Here is a 14448-nt window from a genome sequence, read left to right as displayed (position 1 = left end):
ACAGCCAAGTTCTTCTTTAAATAAATAAAACACACAATAATTTTCACAATTTATTCAAATAAAATATTAGTACAGTAAAAACTTCTCTAGTAACATTATCTAGACATTTAGGAATTCCGATTTGATCTGAATATCATTAGTATTAGAAAAATATTCGGCTCTAACTATACAACCTACCTACAAATATACACTAAGAAACATAAAAAATCTGATTTTGTATGGACATGTTTTAATTTCGGCTAGTATACGTGTATTTCATAATATAGTTTCGAGTATTGCGCACACACTTGGGCACTATGCCACCGTCGACTAGTTTTTAAATCTAAACAAATACCTATAACACAAACTTTTAGTTGTGGTCAAGCTGCGAAAAACAATATAAAAATATTTTAACATTGTCCAGCATAACTGTGACCCGCGTAGCGAAGAAACTATATGCTACGGTAGTCACGCTTATACTGGTTGTTTTACTTAAAATTGTTTATTTTACTTCGGTACCATATGTTGGGAATGCTTTGTTTACAACTTGTAAGTTATAAGATATTATACATTAGATTGAAAATGAACCATATTTTCACTTTAATGTTACTTTCAAAGTTAAAGAAAATAATATGTTTGACTTCGTTTTAGTTCGGCAATATGTCTGAAAAACTTGAGAAAAGTTTTACGTTTTGATACATAGTGAAGTATATTGAATATTTAATTTATGCAGATTGAAATACTTTTTATTTTTTAGTATATTTTCAGATTTTCAGCATTGTAGAGATTCGCTGTCACGTCACAAGATGGCGCTAGACTGCAAAAGATGATTCACTAGTATAATAATATATATTACATAGGACATAGAACATAAAATAATATAAATACAATTGGAGACATTAGTGGATGAAGTGGATAACTAAGATTTTGAGCAATTACTAATTTCTTCACTTTTTTTAACGAACCTGGTAACATACCTACTTTATCATCTACTTAATATATCTAACTATACATAGAATTACATTTTTATAATTTCAAATCATTTCCCGGTCCTAAAGCCTCCTTTAATGCAAAAAATCTACAGTTTTCAAATTGTTAGTTACCGTCTTCGTCCACTCATGCCTTCATTTATTATGTTATTACTACTAGAAGGATAATAAATATAAAATCGTTCTTATATTATGTACACGAGCCTTTATCTTTGGCACATAGTCAATTCGATCAAAAATCTCTATAACGATCGTACTTGCATGAAGTTTACAATAATTATACGGATGTTGAATTAAGCAGCAGTACTCTTATCGGGTTACTCAAGTTTTCACATTTGTAGTGTCGATAGCACAGAAATAAATCAAGATAGAACGGCGACGCGCGTGCGTTGCTAAGGAATCGATCGTGTCAATTTTTGCTTTGCATTTAGTTAGAACAAATAACTTACCCGTTGAAAGAAATACCTCCTTTTGACCGATTCACTTTCGTACTTTTGTTTTTACAATTAGACACTGCACAATGAGGCATTTTTGCACAACCGCTCCGGTGTAATCAAGTCGAGACGTGCGCGCTGACTAAACGAAAGTTCAACAAAGCTTGCTCACTTGTGCAAGATTGAAACACGCGTACTCCACCCGCTTAGCCGTTCTATCTTGATTTATTTCTGTGGTCGTTACACTTAGAGCAACTACAGAACATTTTTAGTATTTTTGTCTGTAACTTCTTCATTCTTGTCTCTAAAAATATGGTGTGGACAGTTTGACATTTGATGACACATCTTCGATCGAATATGAAACGAGGTTGAATAATTAATGTTGCACTTAAATAATAGAATCGGTGCACTGGTTTAATTTGACAATCAAATATGGAGATATTGAAGTTTAGATTTCCCCTGAGCTACAGTTTGTACCAGTTTAGTTCAACAGTGTTTTATTCACACAAGAAAGTAACAAGTTGAAACTAACACTGAATTGAAAAGTTAATATGGTAGTTAATATAAAAGAGTTTATATTTAATGTAGGTGATACAACATTAAATATTAATTGTGATCTGTTAACAAAACTTGCACTCAAAGAAACATAACTAAAAATATAAATATTTTGAGACATCCTTGTGCGAATGGATTTTTTGGAACAAAATATGTCTGAATACAAACATTTAAAGCCAGAAATATAAATAAAATTGTATTTCACCCTCTAAGCAGCTCTTGTAACAAAACGAAAGCCTTAAAACAGCACTCAAGAGTTACTAGTAAATTCACCTTATGTTGGGCTACAAGGCGCATTTACCATTCATCACTATACGAGTAGTATCACATCGCCCATCAGATTGCGGTTCGACATAAAGTGTACTTTAATAGTATGCCGACATGTTAAACAGTCGTGTCATGTTATTTGGGTCAGGTATGCGTGTGCCGGCTGCGGTAAACAAACTTATTGATTTACACAATATTTTCGTTACAATGTTCGGTTGTAAGTTAATTCGATTTACCTAGTTCGCTTCAGGAATATAAATGTTATGTACTCCTCAGAGCTACAAGTTAAGATCCATAGACAAGAGAAGATGCTTTCCGTAATTTGACTATGAAAGATTTAAAAAAAAATTGGATGGTAATTGAAAAGGCATCGCAAGGTGACATGCCGGCTTAGCGATGCCTTAAGTTGAATCCTATTTCATTTTGATTTCCAATTTGGCACTTCAAATATAAGCCAAAAAGCCTTCACAGGCCCCCTTGACAAAGACATGATAATTTTAGTAAGCTTACTACCATCTTACAATGTTTAAAATTTGGCATTATGAAAAAGCCAGAAAAGCAACCAATTCTTTCAATAAAATATCTGCACTTATAATATTTTAACACGTATTTATAATTTTCTATATTTCAAACAAAAAAAAAGGAATCACAAATAAACAACAAAATATTTATTAAAAAAACAATCTTAACAATGACAAGTATGTAAATATCTATTTATCTATATTAAATTTTATCCTAACGATCACTGTTTCGTCTTTCAATTTACAAAATATACAAAATAATTTTAAAAATTAAACGCTACACTACTTTGGTCAAGAAAGGTTCAACATTATCTAGATTTTTAACTTCTTCGTTAGAATTTAAAACACTTTATATCAGACCAAAAAAGTGAAGACAGAAGTTAAGTATTAATCTTGCAATTACAAGAATCACTATTTTTGTGTACACACACATCAAGACAGTTCGATACACATTGTGTGTGTGATGTTGTATTAAAATACAGTATAATTTGACTTGGCTTTGTGGCTTACAGAACTCTCTCTTCATTTTATTTGGTCTGAGCTAATATCGAATTTAGTATATTCTACTTTTAATTTCAAAATTTTAAATCTAATGAGACATTGGGGTTTACAGCTAGGTTCATCACTTACTCCGAATTCTTATTAGGACTTACATTGTCTGTGCTGTCACTAGTTTCAGTTACAACGTTAGAATTGATTTCATCCTCTTTCTTACTGATATCTACAGTCTCAATAACGTTATCGTTCTCTTCTACATCTAAATTGTCATTTTCTTCTAAACCAATATTTACAATTTCATTATCATCTCTATCTAATTTTTCACAGTTATCATTTACTGGTTTTATGATCACTAGTTTTCTACTGGGCAGGTCGGGTGGTCGCACTGTTGAGAGGGTGTTGGAGAGATATGACGCTTGGAGGTTATAGCCTGGCAGTAGCTTGGGTTGCAGAGGCAGCATGAGGTCTAGGGCTCCGGTGGTGGCAGGGCGAGGTTGTAAGGGTGGAGCGGTCACCAGAGGTGGTTGCAGGGACGCGAGCGATATCGCGCCGCTTTGCGTGTTCACTATGGGACTCTCGACTGAAAGAGAAAATGAGAGTTGTGTTACATGTGCCTTGCAACTGCAACTATCTTTATAGTCTTACTAAGTTAGAGTAAGAAGTAATAGTCTTACTTAGTTACTATAAGTTCATAAGTTACTCTGAGTATTCATTTAATTATCTTTATAAAGAATCATATACTTTGCCTAGCTTTACCCAAATTTTTGAGTATTTTTATGTAAAGAAAGATACTCTAGCCTTAGAATGGGTTATTTTTACGACATTGGACTAGGGTTGGTTCGGGCTCCAATCACAGGGGGTTTTAGTCTATGGCTATTACGGTGTTTACCTATGGGTGCCCTGGCTTGAAGGGGTTGGGTGATCGGCGGTCGGAGCATACTCGATGGCCCCTGGAGTGCTAGGCTTATCATGTTCATACCGTTTACTCCTGAAATTAAAGATAAAGGGGTCTAATGATCAGTCTTATAGTATATCTAGTTCTAAAATTACATTAATATTGTAGGTCGAGATTCATTGTCGTCAACGAACGATTCTCGAAATGATTACATTACACACACTTGCATGCTTTGTCGTTTGTCACACCATCTAGTGAAATACAACCGAACTTAAACACTCGCTTACCTAATTTATTATTCACTGGTATCTCCTTCAGTACCACGGGGTGTTTTACCGCGTTCACCCGCCGGTTGGAAGCGCTGGCATCGCGTTTCCTCCGGGGTTGTTCCACGGGCAGCACCCGTCGTCTTTTCTTCGGCAGTTTCGACCGTGCCTGCAACAGATGGCGCTAATAAATATCCTGGTTCCACATCATTACCGATAGATAGCGCTATAGCGTACAATGTGTTGAGGGTTCAAAGTTTCGACTGAACCAACAATAGATGTGGCTGTGTTAATGTTTTAAGTTTAAGCTACAGCACCAATAGATGGCGCAGCTTCTTGAACGCGTTGCAATACATTTTATTATTCCACGGAAGTGCGCTATTAGTTTAACGACTGCGGATAAATATTAAATCCTATTTCCTTTCGCCACGTTTTTCTTTTACGGCTTACGTTAAAATATTGCCAAGCTAAATATTACATATTCTTGCTTATATAAGCCCGGTAATAAACAGGTGCAGCTAAAACTAGGGGTAATTAGTTTAATTATACGCTTCTGCCGGCTCAGATTAAAACATACTCATATTTTACGTACTTCATTTCAGCTTATTGCACTTTGTTTTAACAATTTTAAGCGCGCAATGTGCGAGAAGTTTTATTAAATGCATTTCGTATATTTTGTATTTTTAGGATTATACTAAAACGTATTAACCTGCACTTGGCTTGAAAGCATTCTTATATCATTATTAATGATTGTAAAATAATTATTGATAATAAAAGAAACTAGTGGTTCTTTAAACTTTACTTATTACATTAAATAATTTTAAAAAATACTCTATCATGACGCACAACAAGAGGTCTTCACAAGGGGTCCTTCGCAGTTCATAACATATTTACTAACCTTTATTATCAACTCTAACGAACCGAATAATTCAAAAGAAAAGACAGATATACAATACGACAGCGAATAATTTAAAAAGTCCTGAAAAGCCTAAAGCAAGCGTGAAATATCTCGTTTATTTGAAAACACAAAAGACAGCGGAGTACCACTTAAAAGGCGGCGTTTTAAGAGCTTACAGTTTGCTCGTTAACATTACCACCCTGTACAGTGCGTCGATGTTTGTAGTAGGGACAGGTTGTATCAACGTTGAAATGTCGCCAACTTACCTGCCTTTATGGGGCAGACGCAAGAGTTACGTACGAAAAGTATGTGCGATACGAATACTGTCACAAAACATTTAAAAAGCAACAGTAAATTATTTTAACTAAACATGGGCTTATCTCTTATCAAGTGAGAAGCAGAAAAAAAAAGAGCGTGTGTGCCGAGCACACGTGTAAGATGTGAAATGTCAAAATCGTCGCCTTACTCCGTAACGGTATCGCCATGACGCGACCTTGAAATTTTACTCTCAACGCGCCTAAAGAAGTTTCACTTCAAAAATCGTTTGATCAACAATATTTTGTGGCAATCGTCACAGTAACATTTTATGTGAATGGAAGAACCAGGTAAGTAGCTGCAGTGAAAATTGCCGTTTTTTGCACAAATGGAGTCTTAAGGGCCGGAAAAATGATTAGAAATAAAAAAATGTGCATTTTATGTATATTATGATATATTAGCCAGATGATGAAGTAGATAAGGTTTGGGTTTGTTCAAATTATAAGGAAAAATGATTAACTGCTCGTAGGTATGTTATAAAATATCTGTTTCATATTCTGTTTCTTCCACTCACATCTTCAATTATCAGGTTAAAAATTATCAATTCTCAAATGATATACCTTAATTTTTTTATGAAATTGGAAACATAAAAATATAATAAGTATAGTAATTAACTAATGTTAGTAGATTATTCACTGATTGGATCAAGTCACACGGTCCCCAAGAGCTCTTCCTTACTTAAGAAGTCATCGATGCCATAATATGAAAGGGAAGATATCGAGTGTGGACTGTGGAACATATTGAACAAAAGTTATGGTACCGTAATGGGAGTTCTGACAGTTCTTGTGTAACGAGATACAAAATGTAGAGATTAAACGATTTTACATTTTATTAAATAGCCCCTAAATATATTTAAAGAGGTTAAACTGAGATATAATTACTAAAAATGTTATTTTTTAATATAAATCCTTCTACACAGGTTTCGGTGACGGTAGCCTGTTTCATTGGAATCAGAGGTGATATTATAGTTCCCAAATGTGTTTTTTTTAATGAAATAAGGGGGCATACGAGCAAACGGGTCACCTGATGGAAAGCAACTTCCGTCGCCCATGGACACACGTAACATCAGAAGAGCTGCAGGTGCGTTGTCAGCCTTTTAAGAGGGAATAGGATTACAGGGTAGGGGAGGTAAGGAAGGGAATAGGGAAGGGAAGGGTAGGGAATCGGGCCTGCGGTAAACTCACTCGGCGAAACACAGTGCAAGCGCTGTTTCACGCCGGTTTTCTGTGAGCCCGTGGTATTTCTCCGGTCGAGCCGGCCCACTCATGCCGAAGAATGGCTCTACCACGTGAAATGTGCATGCAAAACACAGCAGTACTCTCTTACTTTACTTTCAAAACCCAGTGGGACTGATTAAGACTATCGAGGGATGCTCAGAGTTTTAGCCCGGTTACGCCTCCGTGGTTTAGTGTTATAGTAATAATAATAATAATTTTTATTTGCAAAAATATGGTACAGAGGGTGATACAATTCAAGCAGTGTTTCACATATTTTGTCGATTTTTCGACGTGCAAAATGTTAAATAAATGTTAGTCAAGTTATTACAATTTACTTACAGTTAGTTCGTTAGTTTTTGCATAATTATCTACCTATTTATATCAAAATAGATGCCTGTAACATTGGAAGTATACTAAATCAATCAATTATCATATTTTAACAAAAATCAACGGGTTATGATTTTATGATAATATATAAGTGATCAGTAGTTTCATTAATAATGTTGTTCTAAATAATATGTCAATGTTACTTAAAATACTAGATACCAATTAATTATTATGAATCAAATCAAGTCAAGAGTACATACTAATGTCAATCTAATAATAATTCTTAAATAAGTCAAATTAATAATATCCGATGTCCAAATTAAAATAAATATGTCAATATAATACTATCCTACTAAACAATATTTTTAATGTCAAATTACTTAATATTTATTACAAAAATTCATTTAAGGTATAGAAACATTTGTTAATCAGCCAATTATAAGGTTGTTTCTTAAAAGTTGTGAGGGTTGGCTGTTCCTTGATATCTTTTGGCAATTTGTTGTAGATTTTCACCGACATATTGTAGCACCCCCTGCTAGCAAAACTTGATTTTGTCATTGGTAACACTAATTGATTCGGATATCTTGTATTTCTTTGCAGCTCTTGACTTTTTTTGATATATAGTTTGGACATGAATCTTTTCACAAATATGCTCATCTCATAAATGTATATGCTAGTTAATGTGAGAATTTTGTATTTTTTAATGTGAGAATTTTGTATTTTTTAATAGAGCGCGGCTCTTGACTCGTAGGTCGTGGGTTCGATTCCCGCGTTGGAAACATGTTATTTCCAAGTTTAGTTAGGACAATGCAGGCTGATCATCTGATTGTCTGACAAGTAAGATGATGTAAAAAGTCGGTCCTGCGCCTGATCTCTCGCCAGTCGTGTCGGTCTTCCGTCCCACTGGGTTATGAGAGTAAAGGAATAGAGAGTGCTCTTGTGTACTGCGCACACACTTGGGCACTATAAAATTACATCTGCGTAACAGGCCTTGTTTCAATGAAACCGGCCATCGTCACCGAAACCAGTGTGGGAGCTATATTATATATTATGAAACATGTAGGGCCAATAAGTTACAGCCTGTGTTTTTCATTCATTGCAAAACATATCGTTTTCTCATTCCTATTTGAAATGGAAACGGGATATCTAAAGTGCGAGAAAAAGACACAAGCGACAGGCAAAACTGTATGTTCGGTGACCAGGTTAAAACTAAAACTAGGCCTTTACATCCGTTGTGGATGCTTTATATAGTATTTTTCAGAGCGAAGTAACCACTCCTCAATAACTGTAGTGCCTGGGACAAGATTTAAATGTCCGTATGGTTGCCCAAGCGCATACGGCATTCTCGCAACATAGTCGGCCTAGTCCAGAGGATTGAACTAGTCAATACGTCTGGTACCAACTATGTGCGGGTTTTATCACGATGTTTTCTGGCTATAACTAACAAACTGGGTAAAATGATGATGAATTTGCAGCATAGTTCATATCAGACTGACTTGATTGGTATGTAATTGCCGAATGTCCTGCCTTTGACGGTGATAAACCATTTCACGATCATAGCACTACAGCAAATTGGTCAATTCCGTTTGAGGAAATTCTATTTACAATACGTGTTTGGCACCTTATTGTTCACTGTTCGGTCCAAGTACAATATATCATTATGTTGTCACGGCCGGGGCCACACTAAGAGATATTTAATGATGATTAAACTTCAATTTAATGAAGAGTCAATAATGATTAATGTATAGGGCTTGTGTCAAAATATGTATTAGTTTATTATAGTAATAGTAAGTAATTAATATTCTCCTCGAGCGTGGTAGTTTATTTCTTTCGGGAATCATTAAATTATACATTATAATTATTATCTTTGTACTTTAATTTCCATAGAAAAACGACTAATGGAATATATACTTAAAGTAGATATAATATTTTTAGATCTAAAATTTGCCTATGTAATATAATTTAAATTATTGTGCCATCGTTTCTTACGTTTGATATTATTCTGACAGAATGTAAAAATATAAAAAAGAAAATTAGAGATATAAGTATTTATTTATTATGGATAACTTATACCTCTAATTCGTTAGGCATTTCATAGAAATTGAACTTTTTAAGCTATTGCAAAGCTTTTATCGCGGACCGAATCAAGAAATTCCGTAACGAAAAAACCTAACATCCCTTTGACTGTGCGGCGTTGCCGTGTATCGTTTAGCGTGTTTGTGTGACTAAACGTATGTCAATTAACGCTTCAACTCCCAAGCGGCCCTTCCCATCTTGATAAACAAACCGGGTAGGTATTTCTGAAAGATAATAATTCTTAAGAAAGTCAGCGAGAGTCGTCGCTAACAAGTTTCGACGGAAGCCTGTTCCAGTTAGATTACTTCAGTTAAAGTTAACCAACGGTTGCAGGCCGATGTGCATATTTATAGTTAATTTACCTTCCACAGAGCCCTTATTCTAATTATATAAGGACCATTTTCATAGAAATTTGCGGATAAAATAACGGAGAGGGACATTTACGATGTGGTTTAGAGCAATCGGTATTTGAATAATTAACATTATATTATTATTAAGTATCTACTACGAGTATTACAATAAACAGAAATTAACATTTTTAACATATTATTTTTAGATGTATAAAATATTTGACTTTTTAAAATAATATAAATCTTTTTTTTTTTATGAAATAAGGGGGCAAACGAGCAAACGGGTCACCTGATGGAAAGCAACTTCCGTCGCCCATGGACACTCGCAGCATCAGAAGAGCTGCAGGTGCGTTGTCGGCCTTTTAAGAGGGAATAAGGGTAATAGGGGAGGGTAGGGATAAGAAGGGAAGGGAATAGGGGAGGGTAGGGAAGGGAATAGGGTAGGGGATTGGACCTCCGGATCTTTACAACGATTATGCTTATTACAATTGACGTTTATTTATTTACATTATTACTAGTGAGAAAAATATTATCTGTAACGAAAACTATATAACAACTTGAAAAGTAACAATATAAGACGCCAAATTTAAATTAGTATTCTGAGTGAAAACATTTTAATTTGATCTTTGTACGTGTTTGGCGCAGTCTGTACAGATATTCAAATAATAAAAATTACTAAGATTTATTGTAATAATTTTTTGCCACTGGATTTAAGTATTTAGGAAGCATAGAGATTTCAAGCCATCTTTTATGTTATCATAATATCTAATGAGCTTAGAGAAAACGTTTTTGCAGTTTCTATGTCCACTCTTCACTTTGTGTTGTCTTCACAATATAATTGAGAATGTACTTAAAATTCCCCGTCTCAAATACTACTAAACCGATTTTGTTGAAACTTCAGTATTCTCTAAGTTGAACAATACCTAATACAATAAAAAATATTTACTTAAATCAGACTCGTAGTTCCGGATACCTATATGCGAACCATAAAATTAATATACCTAGCGGAATAGAGCAACAATCTCAAGCTGTCAAACGTAACCGAAATTGGTTTCATCTGTGTGTAAAAATATGTGTACGTATACACTTACACAAGCATGATTGAACATGATTTCTATGAGATTAAATTATCAACGTACGGCACGTGCCGACTGGACGTCAAAAAAAGAGTGCTGCTGTCATGTATCACAAGTCTCTTTTTACCACGCAGTGTTACTGATAGTGACATCTCTCTTGCTCAGGCCTTTGTTTCTCTATTCCGCTAGCTATATTAACTTTATGATGCGAACACAAACATAAGAATTCGGGTCTAATTAATAACATCCTTTTTTAACTCGGATAACACTGAGTAAACTTCAACGAGAATTTTGTCAGCATACATAGTCTAACTCCAAAGTCATTCTAAGCTCTAAACATACATTTTATATCTCGGATTACCGAAGAGTGTCAAAGGTTTAGTCTTAAAGGGGGTATTTAATAAAGCTGTACCCCCAAATCACTTTGTGGTAACGAATTTAATCAAAGGTGACGTAAATTGCGAGCCACCGAGTAATTTACGATCGACTAATATAGTGGAAGACGCCCGTACTACGAGTTCTCGAAGACAGTGCAGATTGAAATTAGGTGATAATAAATAATATTGTGTGTATAGTCAACGTCCAGTGGCTTTGAAAGTGGCCCTTAACTTGCAGGTCGGGGGGAGCGGAGGGTCGATTTCCGGAAATTAAAGTGTTTTAAAATGGTGGCAACTGTGGCTTTATCTAATTGTCTGACAAGAAAGGTAAAGTAAACCTGATTTCTTACTTATTGTGTCGGGTTTTGAGAGTATTTACACACACAATAACTTTTCTTGTATTGTGGTCTTGGTAAATTCCCTGTTCAAGATTCAAACTGTTTACCTAAAGTGACTCACTTCAGACGGCAACGCGACGTGTTTCTTAATTTGTACCGAATTGACAGACTTCAATTGCGCGAGACGCTTTGCAAATCTGTCAAATCCATACTTTAGAAATGCATCTTCGCGTCGCGTTTCGGTCTGAAATGACCCTAAAACCACTAGATTACGGATTTCGCTTCAATCGAGAACCACTAGTAATGCAATATTTATCCCGATCAATCTTGTATTGTATATTTAAGTGGCGTCTCATAAATTCCAACTTATTCTCCGGCTAATGTCACTATTTGTTTAGTTTGATTGACTGGGTGCTCGCAGCTGCGTCAAAGAGGGTCTCACGATTAATAATTATATTGTTGTTTAACCGAAAACAAACAGACTGTAAAGCATCTTGTTTATATACTGAGACGTGAGTTCAGTCGTCAGGGGCTCAATAACCTTATAACACTACTCTGAGTTGTATGTTTGTGTACCTGTCTGCGGGATTGTAGTAGACTGAGAGCGAGTGTTTGGCAGGCTTAGGGTTGATTCAAACCGCAACGCGACGCGTAGATGCATTTCTAAATTTGTACATACTTGTACATTTTTACATTTATACATTTATATTTATACATTTGTACAGTACTGTTATCTATTCTGTTATTTGTATTAAACTGACAGATTTGCATTACGTCCTACGCGATTGAAATCTGTCAATTCAATGCAACTTTAGAATGGGCATTGTCCAAAAAAAATCACATGTACTGTTTATTTTTTTTTTCGTTAAAATAGGGTATTTTAAGAATATAAATTAAATAATTTTGAAATTCATTGGCTGGTTTTTTCTCAATAAATTTTTAAAGTTTCGCTCTGACGTCATCATCGGCGGCCAATAATTGACCTCTGCAGTATGTTTTTTCCTTTCAATCTTATTTATAATGGCTGGTTCGTCAAATGCAAGTTATCATTATGTGAAAGGTGATACGAGAAGCTTACCAAAAGTTCGAAACGGAATGTTGGTCGAATTTATTGCTAATTTAATGCCATTGAAGGTCAAACAAAGGTTAAACATATTTGTTCAAAAATATAAGTAACTAATAGGTATTTTTTTTCGTTTATACACAGAAAAACGATCACTGACCTTATTCCTCGAAATGTTTTTGTAATGAGCAAAATTAAAAAAAAAAATGGACAATCCCCATTAATGCATCTATGCCGACTACGCGTCGCGTTGCGGTCTGAATTGACCCTTACCGTAAAGTACATTTTACACGTGGGAGAGCCATGCTTCGGCACGAATGGGCTGGCTCGACCGGAGAAATACCACGTTCTCACAGAAAACCGGCGTGAAACAGCGCTTGCGCTGTGTTTCCAATTCCCTACCCTATTCCCTTCCCTACCCTCCCCTATTACCCTATTCCCTTTTAAAAGGCCGGCAACGCACCTGCAGCTCTTCTGATGCTGCGAGTGTCCATGGGCGACGGAAGTTGCTTTCCATCAGGTGACCCGTATGCTCGTTTGCCCCCTAATTTCATTAAAAAAAAAGTAGCAAACTTATATTGTAGTATACTTATTTATTAAATAATTGTTAAATAATTTATTTTTAATAAGAAGTACATAAATAAAGAAACAAAAGATTGATGGTACAACATAAGATTTTATAATCTTTACCGTTTACCATAAGCCGCCATCATTTCAGTAGGTTGCCTACAAATCTCTCTGATGGTTACGTACCAGGCAAAATTTTAGAGTGCCAAAATGCCTCGAGGGAAAACTGATGTTTAATCGAAAAATCTGATATTTATTGGATGAACCGCTTGAATAGTTTTCAATCGTACGTATTTCGTGATTTAGAAATGCAATTACTCAAAAATATTAAATATTTGCACACCAATAAACCATACAATAAACATAAACACCTCAATAAATGTTTTATTACTTTTTTATTGTTTGTTTTAGTTAAATGTCATGTTTGAATAATTTATGCAAAAATAGATTTTAGTAAAGATTTTATGCGCGCAAAAACACTGTGGTCTTAAAACGCAAAAACTCTTCCCTGTGGTCTGCTCTATCTCTGTGCCCAATATTATGATCAATTTCAGTCTAGTCGATGCAAATTATTTCTCTTATGCAAGAATATCACACGTTATAAATAAGTGACATATTCTGCCTACTTCTTTTACACAAAACGAAGTCAATCTGCCTACAAATCAATATATCTAAATGATTTATTTAGATAAATTGATTTGTTGATCAAGCCGAAAGGTCACCACCTAACATCAATTTGACATTACGCAATCAAATAATGTCGATCCGCCATCCATAAATCAATTATTCTGATTTCATTTAAATTTTCCCTACGTAACTTCTTTCATTCGTCATTTCCGTAGTTATCAAAAGCACATACCGATTATGACTGAACATTAATCCGAGATTGGTTCAGTAATAGCATCAACTGCGGATACGAACGACGGAACCACTTAGCGTGTGATAATAACGAGTTGTAGCTGCGTCATTTTTAGGGTTCAGTGTATTAACAAGTCATGTTGAATACACGTACGAAATATTATGTACATAAACGAAAATTGACGTTGTAAAAAGTTTACTTTAATCAGTTAGTGAATAAAGTGAATGGTTAATGAACGTTTACGGCGTCCACGCCCAATTTAGCAAAACTGTACTTTTCAAACTTGAATAAATCATCGACCACTTATCTTTATAAAAATGTTGATAACTTATTTTTATAGGAAATTTCACTGTCTATATAGTTAGTAGAGAAAAAAATACGATTTATAGAGTACTGAGTACTAGATGTCGCCCGCAACTCCGTGGCGCCAAAATTCGTTTATCCCGCGGGTACTGTACATTTTCCGGAATAAAAAGTATCCAATGTTCTTGCCTGAGATTCAAAGTACCATTTTTTTTTTAATGAAATAAGGGGGCAAACGGGTCACCTGATGGAAAGTAACTTCCGTCGCCCATGGACAC

General features: G+C 34.9%; 1 protein-coding gene across 1 annotated transcript in view; it reads right to left on the bottom strand.

The window, feature by feature from the left end:
• Positions 1–3190: 3190 nt before the first annotated feature.
• The window catches only part of LOC121735435 (potassium voltage-gated channel protein Shaw-like), a 231603-nt gene continuing 220345 nt past the window's right edge, over positions 3191–14448 (bottom strand). Inside the window, exons 8-10 of the mRNA XM_042126270.1 lie at positions 4426–4573; positions 4133–4231; positions 3191–3823 (exon numbers count right to left, since the gene is read on the bottom strand). Of these exons, the coding sequence (XP_041982204.1) occupies positions 3372–3823; positions 4133–4231; positions 4426–4573 (699 nt within the window). The 3' untranslated portion in view covers positions 3191–3371. The remainder of the gene's footprint in view (positions 3824–4132; positions 4232–4425; positions 4574–14448) is intronic.

The sequence above is a fragment of the Aricia agestis genome, chromosome 17, assembly GCF_905147365.1.
Source record: "Aricia agestis chromosome 17, ilAriAges1.1, whole genome shotgun sequence".
Lineage (NCBI taxonomy): Eukaryota > Metazoa > Arthropoda > Insecta > Lepidoptera > Lycaenidae > Aricia > Aricia agestis.
Note: the sequence above shows the minus strand (reverse complement) of the source record. Positions and strands in the feature narration are given on the sequence as shown.